General features: G+C 41.0%; 1 protein-coding gene across 2 annotated transcripts; it reads right to left on the reverse strand.

Annotated features, from left to right (window-relative positions):
- Window positions 1-524: 524 nt before the first annotated feature.
- nlrc3l (NLR family, CARD domain containing 3-like) lies at window positions 525-17,824 on the reverse strand. Of its 2 annotated transcripts, none has more exons than XM_079824494.1 (7): window positions 17,660-17,824; window positions 17,483-17,557; window positions 13,484-13,588; window positions 9,325-9,465; window positions 8,954-9,242; window positions 6,273-6,519; window positions 525-2,896 (listed from the first exon to the last, which is right to left on the reverse strand). In XM_079824494.1, the coding sequence occupies exons 2-7, from the start codon at window positions 17,512-17,514 to the stop codon at window positions 1,302-1,304; spliced, it is 2,409 nt and encodes an 802-aa protein (XP_079680620.1). In that variant the 5' UTR covers window positions 17,515-17,557; window positions 17,660-17,824; the 3' UTR covers window positions 525-1,301. The 2 variants fall into 2 exon arrangements, with proteins under 2 accessions (XP_079680620.1, XP_079680619.1); XM_079824493.1 differs by having other exon boundaries at window positions 17,483-17,560.
- Window positions 17,825-18,478: the final 654 nt, after the last annotated feature.

The following is an 18,478-nucleotide window of genomic DNA, read 5'->3' on the forward strand; positions in this document are numbered from 1 at the left end:
GATTGGTCCACACGGGTCAGTCTTCACTCCACACGTGCATCAATGAGCCTTGGCCGCCCATGACCCTGTGGCCGGTTCTCCACTGTTCCTTCCTTGGAGCACTTTTGATAGAGACTGACCACTGCAGACCAGGAACAGCCCACAAGAGCTGCAGTTTTGGAGATGCTCTGACCCAGTCGTCTAGCCGTCACAATTTGGCCCTTGCCAAACTCGCTCAAATCCTTACACTTGCCCATTTTTCCTGCTTCTAACACAGCAACTTTGAGGACTAAATGTTCACTTGCTGCCTAATATATCCCACACACTAACAAGTGCCGTGATGATGAGATAAGTGTTATTCACTTCACCTGTCATAATATTATGCCGATCGGTGTACATGTAATATATAAATATTCCCTCAATTTTTCATCAAATACATGTTTTCTACACATACATACACCTAACGCTGTATAGATTTACATGACTTTAGATATTTTGTGTTGTTGATAAATGTAACACTGTAAGAAACACCAGTACTCCAGCACTACAAGAGACATTTTTATTATCCGTTCCTCAATGACACAATGTTAATAAAGGCACATGGATCAACGCAAATCAACAACCCGGCTTTCCAACCCAGATTTTTAGTCACACAACCCTTCAAAAAAATAAAATAAAATAAAAAACGTAAATAAAAAAAATAATAAAGGCAATATAAATACTATTGTAGCTCAACCCCTTTCAACGGTCAGTGTATGAAAGCAGAATTAACTATTTTAACATGTACTCGAAGGTTTACTGATCAGCAACTACATGATTTCTTTCAAAAGGATAAATCATAAGATCCATCAATATTTTGTGAATACAAACGTGAAAAGTAACAAATGCTCATATCAGCACAGAAACATGAATACAAAGGGCATCCGAAAACTGTCTAGTCAGGATGATAATTCAGATCCCTAAATAGAGTTTGCGTTGGGCGATTGCATGTTCAGTTCTTCAGCTCCTTGCACTTTAATGATATTATTTCTTATTATCTGTTCTCATGAAACGCATCATCACACCGACCCAAACAAGCAAACTAATGTTCTCCGCTCAGCACCAAAAAGAAGGAACAGTTTAAAGCGCCCGAAATTTTTAACTACACACCATTATGTCATTTAAACCCATGTTCAGAAGTGTTTTATCGCCAATTCAATGAAGGCAGCAGTGACTAAAAGCTGTACGTATTTTTGGGTGAACCATCCCTTTAAGAGATTCGCTGGTGCGGGACGCTGCTTTTAGTTTAGTGTTCCACAGTCCCGCTCGAGAGATGAATCCATTTATCGCCTTGGCTCTTGGTCTTTGCCTTCCTCCAGCTCCACCAGGCACAACTCCAGGTTTCTGTACCTGTCGGGGTGGATGTTCTCTTTCATCTTTTTGTTGATGTATTTGACCAAATCCTCCGTGCCTTTGGCTTTGGGATGGCGGTGATTGAGCAGGTATCCACGGAGGTTGTCCTCAGTTCCCGGAGTCACCAATCCGATCAGAAAGCGGACAAACATGTCCAGATGTCCGTTCGGAGAAGCCAGCATGCGGTCGATGGCGGGGCGGTACAGCTCGATCACGGGGCGATCCTTGTTTGTGCCTTGTAACCAAGACATTTGGGTCGATATGAACAAGTTTTTCGCGTGCTTCCTAAACGCCACGAATACGTGCATGGCGGCCATGTAATCCTGGATGGTAACGTGGACGAACTTGAAGATCCACGTCGACTTGTCGTCGCTCGTCCGGCTGACTTCGGTGGTCAATTCCTCCCGAGTGCGCAAATCTTCGTAGGTCAGGTTAACGGAGGTCAAATCTTCCAGGTTAAACCAGTCCCGTCCCTCTTGAATCATCCGATACGCCATCTTCCCCATCATGTCTAAAAACGTCTTGTCTTCGTCCGTCCACTTTTGCGCCTCCACATTACAGCCGCGATACTTCTCGAACGTGCGGTTCATTTGGACGACGATGTACTGCGAATAAAATGCCGTGATGCCAGGCGGGTGTTTGCCGTAGTCGGGATCCTGAAACCCTCGTTCGAAGAGGAACGACACCATCCAGCTGAAGAGGGGAAGGTGGCAGATGATTTCCAGAGCTTTGGAGCGCTTCATCTGGTTGAAAACCATCCTGCCGAGCTCGGGTTCGGTGGTTCTCTTGGTAAAGTACTCTTCCTTTTTTGCATCCGTGAATCCTCTCAACTCTACATACCTGTCGATTAAATTTGAAGGAATTCGGTGGGCGGCAGAGACGTGGCTGGTGATCCAAACTCGGGCGTTAGGAAGCAACGTGCCTTTGATTAGGCTGGTGAGAAGGACGTCTATTTTCGCTTTCGTCCTGACGCTCGTTAGACTTTCGTTGTTTTCGAAGTCGAGCGGATGACGGCACACTTCTAGAGCATCAATAATGAAGAGACACAAGCAATCTTCCTTCTCGATGAATCGGATGTCTTCGCATTCGGAGAAATGGCACGTGATCTCCTCTAGGAAGCTCAAATCTCGACCTTTCGAATAGTGCAACTCCTTTGCCGGCAGTGGGAACACAAACTGAAAATCCTGATTGGTTTTTTCCTCCATCCAATCTACGATGAACTTATTCACCGCCACCGATAGACCGCAGGCAGGAACTCCCGTCATCATGACCGTGCGGATTGGCTTTTGCTCGGGAGGAAGGGGGCAGAAGATGTCAGCGGCCCGGATTGTGGTCTCCTCGATCGTATACGGTATATTTTGGACCTCATTCTCAAGGTTGACGGGATCCCTTCTGCCTCTGATTACGGTCACGGGTTCGACGTAGACGTCACTGATGTAGCGCTGCTGACCTGGACGGCATCGGCCCTCGTAAAGAGAGTAATAGCGCCGGTCATGGCATATTTTCAGATCGTACAGTAGCAAGGCTGGAAAGAGACAAAACAACAACAGAAAATCAGACTGTAGATGGAGACAAGGAATTGATTATGCTTTATGTGCAAAGTTTTACACCACATTCTATACTGAGCTATTTAGCCATATTCAGAAATGAAAGGAACGGTTCACTCAAAAGTTATTATTCATTTATTGTGTTGGTTTTTTCCGATTGATTTCTGAAGGATCATGTGACACTGAAGACTGGAGTAATGATTCTGAAAATATAGCTTTGATCACAGGAATAAACAATATTTGAAAACATTAAGAGAAAACATATGTAAGCTAGGGCTGGGCAAAAAAATAATATTTTTCGATTAATAATTTTTTTAAATGTGGTCGATTCAAAATCGATTCTCAAAGGCCAAGAATCGATTTTTTCCCCATATTTATTTCGTAAAAATTGAACATAAAATGAACGCAAACCTAATTACTAGTCTTCTCCACTAGATTTTACCCTCTTATTGGCCGCGCAATGTTACAAAAGAGCGAAAGGCGCGCCCGTCATTCATCCATTCATTCAGTGCTTAAATGGCGCCTCACAAATGATAAATCAACAGTCAATAGACAGCGCAGGACCAATAATTCAAACCTAATAGCTTAGCCTATATTATAAACAGATTTCCTCAAATAAAAGTTAGTCCACATAAGTCAGCACATTAAAGAGTTAGTTGACCCAAAAATGAAAATTCTGTCATTAATTACTTACCCTCATGTCGTTCGACACCCGTCAGACCTCCGTTCATCTTCAGAACACAAATGAAGATATTTTAGTTGAAATCTGATGGCTCTGAAAGTCCTCCATTGGCACAATGCACGGTTCACTCTCAAGACCCTTAAAAGGTACTAAAGACGTCGTTACAAAGTCCATCTCACTACAGTGGTTCTACAATAACTTTATAAAGCGACAAGAATAGTTTTTGTGCGCAAAAAAAACCTAAATAACGACTTGCATAGTGATTACGATTTCAAAATAATGCATCATGAAGCTTCAAAGCGTTATGAATCAGCGAGTCGAATCATGATTCGATCGCGTGTCAAACCGCCAAAACTGCTGAAATCACGTCACTTTGGCGATTCAAACCGCTGAATCGACTCACTGATTCATAACGCTTTGAAGCTTCATGATGCCTTGTTTTGAAATCGGTCATCATGATACAAGTCGTTATTTAGGGTTTTTTTGCGCACAAACTATTCTCGTCACTTTATAAAGTTATTTTAGAACCACTGTAGTGAGATGGACTTTGTAACGACGTCTTTAGTACCTTTTAAGGGTCTTGAGAGTGAACCGTGCATTGTGCCAATGGAGGCCTTTCTGAGCCATCAGATTTCAACTAAAATATCTTCCTTTGTGTCCAAAGATGAACGGAGGTCTGACGGGTGTCGAACGACATGAGGATAAGTAATTAATGACAGAATTTTCATTTTTGGGTGAACTAACCCTTTAAGGTATTGTTAATTACCACGGCAACTACTTGTGTCCAGGTATGAACGCGTTTCTCGTGTATGAAAAGCAAGTGGTGCAGAGAGAGGCTCGGACGCCGGGGGCTCCGTCTCATCCCCCAGTGGAGAGATGAAGGAGCGGCGCGCCCCGCAAAGAAAGCACCCATTCTCGGCTACGACCTCGATCCTCGAAAGGCCTCGTCAGGCACTACGATCGACCCGAATTACAAATTACGCGTTTCCGAGATATAGCCGGTTAAAGTTTCAACTGGTCTTGTTCGATCCGTCCCCCCGATCACTATAAGCAAGCCAGCGCATCGCGGTTCACCGTCCCGGCGGTTTCCAGTCGATCCTGCCCGGTATCGCATATATGCTTTTCGCAAAGATAAAATCGAATGGCAATCGCCTGTAAGGAAGGCACGCAAATAACAGATAGTGACGAAATGTAATGCACCATCCGGGGCACGAATCAAAGCTCAGACGCCCCTGGAGGAAAAAAGCCTCCATAAAAACGGACAGTCTGAATGACGGTCGGCTAAATCGCAAGAAAAGCTTGTCCTTTACTGAAAATTGCTGAAAAACATCCAATATCCTTTTTATGTTTTAGAATAAATATATAAAAATATCCATAAAAACAAAATTTACATTTAACATAATTGTATGCATTTGAAATTTAGAGATGGGTTCGGTTTTAATGTACAAAAACAGAAAAAAAAAATCTAATATACAGGTTTGTGGCTCTTAATTTCTTTTAATTACCCACTTGTAAACTTGTTCACTGTTTTTTTTATTTTTATATAAATTTAGTATTTGTATTAAATCTATATTCATTGAGTTGAATCGAGAATCGAAATCGAATCGATGAGAGATTGCAAATCGAAAAATCTGAATCGATACCCAGCCCTAATGTAAGCTAATGCATATGCAAAATAATGTGATCATCAACATTAAACAGCATATAAATCAAAACTGCTTAATGTTACTGAATGAACTGTCGACCCAGGACGAGCTACAGGACTGTGAAAGCTTTGGGGGTGATGGACTCGATCAGAGTTCCTTTCACTGGAACTAAGAGGCCAAGCCCAACCCCTGAAAAACAACCCCACACCATAATCCCCCTCAACCAAACTTTACACTTGTCACAATGCAGTCAGGCAAGTACCGTTCTCCTGACAACTGCCAAACACAGACTCGTTCATCGGATTGCCAGACAGAAGCGTGATTGGTCACTCCAGAGAACACGTCTCCACTGCTCTAGAGTCCAGTGGTGGCGCGCTTTACCCCACTGCATCCGACGCTTTGCATTGCATTTGGTGTTGTAAGGCTTGGATGAGCTGCTCGGCCATGGAAACCCATTCCATGAAGCTCTACACTGTTCTTGAGCTAATCTGAAGGCCACATGAAGTTTGGAGGTCTGTAGCTATTGACTCTGCAGAAAGTTGGTGACTTCTGCGCACTGTGACCCTCAGCATGCGCTGACCCCGCTCTGTGATTTTACATGGCCTACCGGCTGAGTTGCTGACATTCCCGATTGCTTCCACTTTGTTATAATACCACTAACAGTTGACCGTGGGATATTTAGTAGTGAGGAAATTTCATGAATGGACTTATTGCACAGGTGACAACCTATCACGGTCTCACACTTGAGTGATTGGAACACCTGATTTCAATGATATGGAGGGGTGTCCCAAAATGTTTGGCAATATAGTGTATATACAGATATATACACACACGGGTTAAATATAGATAAAACAATAAATATAAAAAACCCACTAAAATATTAGTTACATGATCATTATTGATGATTTAATGTTTGTTCGAATAGACGTCAAGCTGAAAAAGTGTGACTAACAATGAGAGTTTTCTTTTTTGGGGTGGGAACGGTTCCTTGAGCATCTATCAGGTGATGTGTTAAAGCTGCTGTACCTCTTCTACAGGTCTTCCTCAGGGATTTGGACAGTGCCTCCTTTCCGATGTTATCGAGGTTTCGTACGGTGTGATGCAGAGCCTCTCCCAGCCCACAGATCTCGATCATTTTATCAGCCATGTCCAGCGCGTCGTTAATATCCGCGATCTTGGAGTAGTTCTTCTTGAATTTGGAGTGAAAGTTCAGACCACGCTTATAATAGGCCATCTCTGATGGACGGAGCTGACTAAGACTGTTCACCATGGACTGAAATCAGACAAAAACACAGAAACATCTGTATTAATATGAATGGAGTGCAAGATAAAGCTTGTCTGCCATCATTAATTTGCATTATAATGATCAGCATTAGGTCACCCTTTGGCCACATTGCTTTATAAAAATGCATGTCGGGCAAACTATTAACTCTATAAAGCCTACTGGATCATGTTTTATATGCAAACCTCCAAGGCTTCTAAATTATGAACATGATCAAAACTGTTGGCACACAATCTGCTACATACCTTCTGTCGTTTGATTGATAGGCCTTTTACTTGCTAAAGACTTATAAACGTTTAGTTTAATTGTAAAACATCCACCTTCAGGGCATAGCTCACACTTCTTTTTGCCGTGAAAACTTTACTGATTATTATGAAGTAACTTGAACACTTACTGGAATGAAGCAACTTGGGTTTACTTGACTATACAGAAATCATTCTTTTAGAAAAACTAAAAGGTCTCGCATATAATCATCAGGCTTTTGAGGAAGGTGCATTTGAAATTTCATATTTTTTGGTCATATTAATATACGGCACCTGCATATTTGGCTCATTTTGGGCCTCTGAATAAAACAGAGCTGTTTGAACTCCATATTCTCACTATATCATATGATCCATAAAAGCCTGATGGATCAAATATGATACTCAAACACAAATATCTAGTCTAAAGGTTAAATTAACTCTGCCGTTTAAAGTGACCCTCTAATAATTTTTCAAATATTCCCTTTCATGCAGTGTTTAATATATTTGTGAATGTAAACGTTCTGCAAAGTCCAAAGTGCACGATAAATAAAGTTATAGTCTCCCAGAAGAAAGAATCGAGTCTGAACCGCCTAAACGAGTCGTCTGTATTTCTGATTTCACTGCATTGCGGTTCTACATCACTAGAAAATACATTTGTATAATGTCCGCCTGTGTTGTACGGTGTCTCGCAAACATCTTGACTCGCCCACAAACACGTCATTTTACTGACGACTGCTTCTCAAACCTCAGAGTTCAACACGGGATTCACAGAACACTTGCTCTGGAAAGATGGTTAATTCTTCAGCTGCTCCTCAGAATCACAACCTGTAAGTATGATCAATTATTAATGTATATATTTTCTAGCGGGTGTTCAAAATAAGTAGTTTTGTGTCTGATATTGTGTAAGTTTCCGGCTAACTCACGTTATTACCGTCTTACTGAAATACTTCTGCTTATCAGCTGTGGGCCACTATTACCTAAAACTGTGTCTATTAATGCAGATCATCTGTCGTTCTTACTACTTTGAGTAAAGATAAAGGATGGAGCAAGAACTTTAATGTTACATCAGTCATTCACGTTAGTGCTGGGCTAACGTCATAGGCGGAGTTTCACTTTTGTGCTTGGGGGGGGGGAGGTGCCTTGGGTATAATTTATATTAATAATAATAATAATAATAGAATTAATAGTGTCATTGTAAATAGTGGTCAAATATCAAAGCTAATCTATTTAATTCTTCAAAGCTCAAAGTTAAATCAGAATATTTATTATAAAAAAGAAAAAATGTAACAGCTGCCAAAAAAAATTGTCTATAGCTCCACTGTATGATTTATTTTAAGGAAAAAAACTTTTAAAAAGCATCCCCTTCTGTTTTTTTTTTTTCACAAATTGCACCCTGATAATAATAATAATAATAATAATAAAAAAGGAATTGAATAATTAAAGGATTAAATGGATTTAAGCGAATAAATAAATATATATGAATGGTAAAGTCCTAGGTCTAATTGTAGTTTTTGAAGTAATCAATTTAAACTATTTGCAAATATTTTATTTCAAAAGAGTTAGCTAACCCACCCTAACCCTAACCCAGTTATGAAAAAGGGGGGTGCGACAAGGCTGAGGGATAGCTAATTTAACACAAAATATTGAATATTTTTCTCTGCAAAAGGAAAGCCCGGCAGAAAAGGTTTGGGAACCACTGCTGTACGACATGGATCTAATAAACCAGTACGACATGCATGTAGACGATACAATGATTACACCTATTGAAACACCGCTAGTGGTGAACAAATAGAGTAAGATAACCACAATTTCCAAAGTGTGATTTATGTTCGCTGAAAAGCAGCCAACCTGGCATGCCAATTTTGCAAATGGAGTTTGAGGCAAGTAGTTTCAGCATCATGTCGCGTTGATCAGTGCGCCATTTCATGGTGCATTTTTATTGGCTAGTCAGTAGACGGCGGTCGTAGCAGAAGAGACGATCATGCTGAATTTCTGATACTGTCAGAACATTATCACAGGCTATCTTTGGTCGATTTCTTTGGTTTGAATCCCTCTGACTGTAAGGTGTAGGACCAACGTTTAGGAGCCACGACCACGGAAATCGCCATGATTGGTCATATTTCGCCTGGGACAGCCCAAAAATCGTGTACCGGACATTAGAGGAAACAAACACAGCTACTGACCCTTAACACATGGCGCAGGGTTAAGGAGTTGTGACGGTGTAGAAACTGCAGACCGGCGCCTTCCGGAGGAGGTGGCGGAGGCTCCTTCGGCTCGTCAAAATGTACGACGACTTCATCAAAATCATCAATCGGCTCCTCGCTCCGCTCCTCCTGCACCTCCATTGCAGCGCTTTCCTTCGGCTGCTCCTGCTGGTCTCTCTGAGGCTGCACCTCCATCTCCATCTCCTCATTCAGCGCTCTGTCCGTCCTCACGCTCTGCACCTCAGACTGATCCAGGGTCATGGGCTCTCTGTTAATGACAGGACAGTGAGTCTGCGGAGCACAGGTACACTACTCTTGTAGATGCGTGTGTGTGTTGTGGATGTAGTTACTCGTGTCGGGCAGAAGAGGCATCTTTGTGCACGATGGACTGTGGTCTCAGGTATGGTCCACCTTGGTATATGCTGGACTGATGCGTTTGTGTGCGCTCAGTGATCGCCGTCTCTGGAGATTCTGAGCGGTAAAGCCTGACCCTGTACAACACACGCATGACAAACGGAATCATATTGTGTCCACAATATTATATGAAGTACACGAAAATAATAATTAAAGGATTTTCTAAATGATTTCTCCCGGTCACACCTATATACCTCAAAACAAGAATGAACCATTGATTTAAAATGATAAAACTTCAAAAGCCTTGACTTGTTTAACAACCTGGATCAGAATGATCTGGATTTGGAAATCCTATGTTTTGCTATCCAGGATCATTTAATCCATTTTACTTTTGTGCCGGTTTTTCAAAGCAAAATTGGATTGGATCCCCCTGATCCAGACACACAATTGCTACGTCCCAATTCGCATACTATCCATCCTAAATATTATTCGAAAACAGAATTAGTATCTCCAAAATCGTAGTACGTTGAAAAGAGCATCCCACAGATACCCGGATGGTCTACCATTTCCGGAAGTGCGGCTCGACGCACACTCTAACGGCTGATATTGTCCACAACCCATTGCGAGTTTGGCGAGAATTCGATTAGAACTACAAACTCGGATGAAAAGTGTTAAAAAACTACAAACATGGTGGATTTGCGAGTCTGACAGTTAAGTAGAGAGGTTTAGATAAAGGGGCTTGAGTGATTTATCAGTATTTAACCTGACGAAAAGATATTTATTCGACGTTATCCACATTACATTTCACCTGCAGCAGCATTGAGAACTTTTGTACTGATACGTTTGGCCATTAACTTTTAAATGCATCATTATAAATATACTGTATATAAATTACAATGGGCAACTTCCCGCTCATTATACTGGAGAGAATTATGCTGGAGAAATATTTTTTATTACTCCTAAACAGAAAAATTAATTTTTAGGTAACGCAAATTGTTGGAGGCAATGTGGCTCTCAGGATACCAACCATTTTCACATATTTTGGGACTGCCCTAACATCAGATGTTTTTGGAAAGATATACACAGTATACTAGAAAAAGTTTAGGCACTTTTGTTTAGGCACCTCAGTTTTGAGGTTCTTTATTTGGGAATTGTACCCATAGACTGTAAAAACATTTGGACGTAGTGTCCGTGACGTCACCCATAGGATTCTGAAGAGCAGTTTTGAAGGGTAAAGGGAGCAGTTTTTTCATCCCCCTCAGTCATCATGAAGGGCAAAATTAGCCGTATAGACCAAAACCACAGTTTCTACCATAATGTAAACATGTTTATTTCTGCTGTAAAGTTGGGCATTTTAACATGAGGCTCAATGAGATTCTGCTCCTTCTGGAGTCTGTCTCTACTGGCCAGTCGATGAACTGCAGTTTAAGTCATTTCAGTATTGGCTTCAAGAGGAACTGGGGGAGGTTTCTGCTTGATTCGTACCGATTGCTTCTTGGGAAAGGAGGAACAAATACATTTTTAGAATAATTATTGCATTAAGCAAAAAAGGCATAACTAGATGCTGGTATAATAACTAACCCTCCACAAACACAGGACTGGATTGATGTTTTAAAAAGTATTTTTTTTTAAAATGTGAATTTTCAGAGTGATTTGTTTGCCGATTTCTGGTCAAAATGGATTGAACATATAACTCTTATTGAACCAAAATTTTTTTTATATAGAATGAAAGTTTGTTTTTTGTGGTTATTGTTTTTTTTCCCTCTATGAGTGATTTGTCCATCTCCTCTTCTTTTGTTAATAGTTCCTGATGTGTTAAAGCTGAGGAAAACTTAAAGAGTTTAACCCTAACCCTAACTCAAAGTAAACCCTAACTTTACTTTGAGGCGTTTTTATATTATGAAAAATTGAACACTGGAGAGTTTTGCTATTCCTGAGTAACAAATATTTTGGTAAAAGTGTAAAGCTATTAAAGAGACAAATGGGAACTGATGTGAATTGTATCTCTCTGCAATAAAAACTTAAATGAAAAAATACATAAATAAATGCATTATATTTAAAATGCAAACACATGAGAGGAGTCTCTGCATTAAAGACCCACAAATGGCAGATCATCGTGCGACTGCATTTCTCTCCGATGTGATAGGAAATTAAACTGAATGTGGTGGATTTTAACCGTGCCGATGATTGACAGGGCAGTTTAAACGGTGACGGGATGCACGCAACTAAGCAATAGAGTCCGTTAAAGATGAAGAAGTAGTATGTCCCAAAGCTTGCATACTTTTCTGCTACACACTCAAAACAAATGTACTTTTTCTTCACAAAAAGAGTACACACTTTTAGGTTGTGGTATAAATTGGCGAATTGGGACGCAGCAACTTTTTCAGATTACCAAATCTGGATTACAGTGCTCTACGGCATCCCTAAAGGGACATTGTGATGGAAAAAAAAATCGACTTTGCATTCACTCGCTTTTGATTGGGTCATCTCACATGATTATGCAAAAGTAGTTTACAAACAGTGATAAAATAAAATATTTACAGCTGTAAAATTTCAAATCTCTTTAGGCCACCGAAAGGCTTAACAGGTAGCCTAATGGTGCGTTCACACCAGACGCGAATGAAGCGTTCCGCATGAGTGATTTACATGTTAAGTCAATGCAAAGACTCGCATAGACATTCTGCGGCGCGCTTCGTGCAAATGAGGAGGCGGCGCGAATGACGCAATACGAATTGAGCGTTTGACGAGTTGAAAAATCTGAACTTTGGTGGATATTCGGGCTGCGTTAACCAATCAGGAGCTTGCTCTAGTAGTGACAACAATGAGGACAAAATCATATGTGGATACCCGGAGCTGTAGGATACATGTAGGAGCCAAAATGTGTTTGGCAGGGTGATGTTATTCTTATTTTGACCACTGAGTGGCGCTGTGAACATTACTGAGAGATCAATGTATATAGGTAGCCTTCCTTATGCTGTAGGTAGGTGTTTTGACCCGGAAGGGCAAAAAGGTTGACCGCAACAGCAGTGAACGCATGTAAACTTCCCTTTGGATGAATGTATTGAATATTCAAATGGACATTATGCACTGTGGTCTTTGTGGAGCCAATAAACTCTGTATAGTGATGCATTGGAAGAATGGTCTTCTCGTTATTATGGACGAAGTAAACAACGTAACACCAAAGAAAGTGAGTCAACCTAATTGACTCACTTTCCAAGGGACCAAGACAACTCAGTAGCTTAAAGTATTAGATTTAGCTCCTACAATACATCTTCGTACTTTATAGAAACAGGAATAAAAAGGATCTTGCTTGGAAGAAAGTGAGTGAGGAGCTCGGACAATCTGGTAAGTTGTAAAAAACACTCTTTACTAAATTTGAGCTATACGTCGGGTGGTTTCAGGGTGATTGGGACACTTTTTTCCATTGAGAGGACTTGGGAAAAAGTGTCCCAATCACCCTGAATTCACCCTATTGAGACTACAAGCTATTTAAAGCCGGCAAATTGAGCTTATTCGCTGTATTTTAAAACAATCCATGTCAGCCATTTCGCAACGAGACGAGCCGGCTGGCAGAAGCCCCTCCCATAACGCGAATTCACGTCTGTTGTGAAGTGTATGTCATGCGCAAATGAAGCGCGTAAACTCAAAATGTTTAAGCGTCCAACTAGGCGCGAATAGCGTGATTTATTTGCGCAATGTGAATAAATGTACAGTAATAATGTCTACTTCCAATTTATTACTTTAACAGTTAAACTAAAAATGTGTGTATGACATGATACAAATGTTACATTTTTGTTCCTGAAATCCACCCTTCTGCTGGGATCAGGATAAAATCTGATTTTTTGGGGGATCAAATGTATCCCAAACTTACTAAAAAGTTTTGAACAACACAAACTGATGATTTGATCCAGATCAAAACCAAGATTGGATTTTGTGATCTAATCTGAATCCTTCTTCTTTTAAACAGATTTTCAAGATTTGATCCAATCCGATATAGCCGGAATCCGATCGGATTACTTTTGAACAACTGGCTCTTGGTATTTTTATAATGTTTGACACAATGAAATCAAGCATGACATACTCACTTTTATCATTACGATTATTAACAGAATGAGATTCGGAAGCTTTTGTGTGTGAAGTTGTATATTACTGTACCTTGTTTCAGGTTGTTTGAGTGGAGGTTCTTCAAAGTCATCATCATCTTCATCATCGCTGCTATGCATGGAGCCGTAACTGCTGGGCGGCCGGCCCGTCATGATCCTCGAAAAACAAACGTTAACATCGACGTTAAAACGGAAACACAATGACAGCAGATGAAACCAGCATGAGAGGAGTCATCGTGCAAAGCTCCAAAACATACTTCTGCACATAAATACCTGGAATTCAGAGACCAAAATTAAAAGCAGAGCTCAAACCACTGACGGTTGAACCTTCACTGGAATTAAACCCACATAAAAATCAAAGTGACTCATGTGTGAACCAACCTGACTGTCCAGGAAATGCCTGAACTAGCAGAGACTCTGCTTCTATAAATGCAGGTTGTGTTTCAAGCACATTCTTTCGTTGGCAGAAACTGTTTTCCGTTGAACTAAGTGGCTTGATATTTGATCAGTCAGGTTAGGTGTCTCGTACACATACTGGAGGGAATGAAGCGATAATCCTGATGATCTTTGAACTGATAAACATCAGGTGAGATTATGCTATCTTCTCATATTTCAAACCAGTTTGGTTGTCGGATTTAAATGGAATTACACAAAATGTATATATATTATGTGAGAATGTGGTTAAGAAATGTTTGAATGATGATCAATATGATTTTGTTTCTGCATTTCAACAACTACCAGCTCACGTTAAACTCACCTGTCCTGATATGACCTTAAAGATCTCTGCAGTTGTGTGACGATTACAAATGCTATCCTAAACCTTTACACATATATTTATTAATATTTCATATGTGGTGTCTTACCCAGGGGGCAGTTGCATAGCCACTATTTTCAGACATGGTAGTATGTTTATTTTAAATAACTATTCTGACCAACTAGGTTACTTTTTAAAGCATGCATTTAATCTGAGGTGAAATACTTTTGAAAAGGCATTTGTCAAGTATTTCACTAGAGTACACAAGTTGTGGCATGTCTGTATGTATGTATGCATGTGCGCAGGTGTGTATGTGCGCATGTGTGTCTGTGTGTAGTGTGTGTATGTGTGTAGTGTGTGTCTATGTGTGTAGTGTGTGTCTATGTGTGTAGTGTGTGTCTATGTGTGTAGTGTGTGTCTGTGTGCATGCGAGCCTGTGCGCATGTGCGTCTGTGTGTAGTGTGTGTCTGTCCGCATGTGCGTCTGTGTGTAGTGTGTGTCTGTCCGCATGTGCGTCTGTGTGTAGTGTGTGTCTGTCCGCATGTGTGTATGTGTGTGTGTGTATGCGTGTGTGTGCATGTGTGCGTGCATGTGTGTCTGGTGCGCGTGTGCGTCTGTATGTAGTGTGCATGCCAGTCTGTGTGCATGTGCCTGTCCGCATGCATGTGGTGTGCGTGTGAGTCTGTCCGCGTGTGTCTTTGGTGTGCGTGTGTGTCTGTGTGTGTGTGCGCGCATGTGTGCGCATGTGTGTCTGGTGCGCGTGGGCGTCTGTGTATGTAGTGTGCATGCAAGTCTGTGCGCATGTGTGTGTGTATGTGCACATGTGTGTCTGTGGTGTGCGTCTGTGTGTAGTGTGTGTCTGTGCGCATGTGTGTGTCTGTGGTGCGTGTGCGTCTATGTGTGTATGTGTGTGTGTATGCATGTGTGTCTGGTGCGCGTGTGCGTCTGTGTATGTAGTGTGCATGCAAGTCTGTGCGCATGTGTGTCTGTGGTGTGCGTCTGTGTGTAGTGTGTGTCTGTCCGCATGTGTGTCTTTGGTGTGCGTCTGTGTGTAGTGTGTGTCTGTGCGCATGTGTGTGTCTGTGGTGCGTGTGCGTCTATGTGTGTATGTGTTTGTAGTGTGTGTGTGTGTGTGTGTGTGTATGCATGTGTGTCTGTGGTGCGCGTGTGCGTCTGTGTATGTAGTGTGCATGCAAGTCTGTGCGCATGTGTGTGTGTGTGTCTGTGTGTGTGTGTGTGTGCGCATGTGTGTCTGTGTGTGTATGTGCGCATGTGTGTCTGTGTGTGTAGTGTGCGCGTGTGTCTGTGTGTGTAGTGTGCGCGTGTGTCTGTGTGTGTATGTGCGCGTGTGTCTGTGTGTGTATGTGCGCGTGTGTGTCTGTGTGTGTAGTGTGTGTGTCTGTGTGTGTAGTGTGTGTGTGTGTGTGTCTGTGTGTGTATGTGCGCATGTGTGTCTGTGTGTGTATGTGCGGATGTGTGTCTGTGTGTGTATGTGCGCATGTGTGTCTGTGTGTAGTGTGCGCGTGTGTCTGCAAGTGTGTGTGCATATGTATGTATGTATGTATGTGTGTGTGTGTGTAGTGTGCGCGTGTGTCTGTGTGTGTAGTGTGCGCGTGTGTCTGTGTGTGTATGTGCGCGTGTGTCTGTGTGTGTATGTGCGCATGTGTCTGTGTGTGTATGTGCGCATGTGTGTCTGTGTGTGTAGTGTGTGTGTGTGTGTCTGTGTGTGTATGTGCGCATGTGTGTCTGTGTGTGTATGTGCGGATGTGTGTCTGTGTGTGTATGTGCGCATGTGTGTCTGTGTGTAGTGTGCGCGTGTGTCTGCAAGTGTGTGTGCATATGTATGTATGTATGTATGTATGTATGTATGTATATATTTTACACACACACACACACACACACACACACACACACACACACACACACACACACACACACACACGATTAAAGTAAAAAAAAAACTTGTGTAATCTAACAAAATACATTAGAAATTACTTTTCAAATGTATTATAATTAGTAATAATGTATGCAACACCAAACATAGGACTTGGTTTTCCCCATTTTAAACAACAGTTTTCCCACAATATATCTTGAAAGAAAAAATGCAGACAATCTTAGAAATAAGAAGAGAAAAAAATTCTTCAGCTCAAGGCAATATTATGCACTAAGGTTAATCTGGGGTGTATAAACATTTTGAATTGGCTGAACAGGGTAAATTGTACTGATTTTGTCTTCCGGGAAACACATAGTTACTAGTTTCTGAAGGGCAGTACTAAATTAAGAAATATGATCTTTAAACAGAACAAGAACAAAATGTACACATCATCCTGTTCAAAAGGTTTCACCCCCTGCTCTTAATGCATTGTGTTTTATGAACGCTGGTTTCTGCCACTAAATAAAACCGGTAAATGAGACTCACAATTCTGACTTTTTCCTCGCAATTGCGATTTTGCAACGTACAGTTCGGACTTTATTTTTTGAATATCGAGATTTAAACTGAAAACAGTAGTCGATCATCCAGGACAGGTAACAACAGACAGTTTAGTTTCAAGGGTATGTGGCATGCTGTATAAATTCAGTCATTTTGTCTTGTGGAGTATATGTAAACATCAATTATGTTGAATAGCTTATTCAGGACAGTATTAAATAAATACAAATGTTTTATCCCAGATCATCTCTTATTTTGTTAAAAGAAAAAGCATATTCTGCAAGGGTTATGAGCAGAAATGTATTAGGATGCTTTTGCAGACTGTCAAAGTCTGAGAATCACCAATTGGTGTTTATATTAATTGCCCCATACGGTTTACATAAATGTTTAAGAGAAATAGATAACATTAAAATTCAAAGTAATCACTTAGGTAATCTAAAATACTTCTCAGTTACGTGTATTTCATAACTCCCCAACCCTGCCAACTAGCAGTCTTACTTTTCAGTCCACATCCCTTTAAGTCTGTTGCATAAAAGGTATGACCAGTTTTAAGGACAGGAAAAGGGTTGTAGTTTATGCAACATAATAATGCAACCCTAATGATATACTCGCTATGTGCAATGTGTGTTATTTGTAGTTATGTTGATTTTATGGCATTATTCGTCCTCTCTTTAATGTGCTCTGCAGACCCGGTCTGGCTAGAGTTACATGTAACTAAGCTACTCAATGTGGTTTGGCAGAACTAAGAAAAACAGGCCGGTTGACTGGGGCTGAGATGAGAAAAGCTACACACACACACACACACACACACACACACACACACACACACACACACACACACACACACACACACACACACACACACTTACCGATCAACCTCAGAATCACTAAATTCACTCATGGTGATCCTTATGAAGTCCTCACAGCCGATTCCAGCACAGCTCCTGCTTCAAAAACAGCACAGATACTCTTTTACAGCAAATAGGGAAATCATCCTTCGCCATATTTTGGAGTTATACAATTCAAATAAAGCGATAAAAACGTACCAGAAACACGTTTGAAGCGCTCGGACGTTAAAATGATTAATTCAAAGTCATCTAGTCGATATTTTCGCTCTCAAAAAAAGAGTTTTAAACTTCGAAAGAACGGTCTTGCTCTCACGCCGCGGCCTCGCTCGACTCTTCCGCAATCCGCCTTTCCTTCCGGGTCGCGTCACTCGTCGGGTCGGTGACGTCTTACTGTCGGTTTCGAGGGCAGCGCTGCAACAAATGATGCTTTATTTCTGATGAGAGCGGTTCGTTTCTGCATCGAGTCTTAGTAGAGGATTTCCTTTAACAAAAAGGTGTTTGGTTTTTTTAGTTTAATATAATAAAGCTTCACAATAAGTACTAATGCAGTGATACTTTGATTAACCGATCATAACATATACCGCAATGCTTTAAAATACTGTTAATTGTAATTTACACATGTATCCAAATGCACAACAGACAGACAGACAGACAGAGAAAAACAGACAGACGGACAAACAGATGAGCGGAAAAACATTCGGACGGAAAAGACAGACAATATAGAGAGAGAGACAGACAGAAATAGATAGACGGAAAGACAGAACTATAGACAGACGGGCAGAAAAACATGTGCATACGGACAAACATACGGACGGAAAGAGACAGAAAGACCTATATACAGACAGAACACAAAAACTAATCTGTAAAACATCATCCCTATAAAACTCTAATATCAGAGTATCTAATATCTTGCCTTTATATAAAGTCTTTGCTAAACAAATAACTGCTGAATGTTTTTTGGATGTTAAAAGTAAAAACGAACCTTTGAAAAAACCCGAAAATCAGTTGAATACAAAT

The sequence above is a fragment of the Gobio gobio genome (genome assembly GCF_949357685.1).
Source record: "Gobio gobio genome assembly, chromosome: 8".
NCBI classification, from domain to species: Eukaryota; Metazoa; Chordata; class Actinopteri; order Cypriniformes; family Gobionidae; genus Gobio; species Gobio gobio.

Coding starts and splice junctions, on each gene's coding strand:
- nlrc3l (XM_079824494.1), bottom strand. CDS start 17,514: ATGAGTGAATTTAGTGATTCTGAGGTTGATCG. Junction 6,520..8,953: donor CCCTGCGCCATGTGTTAAGG/GTCAGTAGCTGT, acceptor GTCTGATTTCAG/TCCATGGTGAACAGTCTTAG. Junction 2,897..6,272: donor GAGGAAGACCTGTAGAAGAG/GTACAGCAGCTT, acceptor GTCTCTTTCCAG/CCTTGCTACTGTACGATCTG.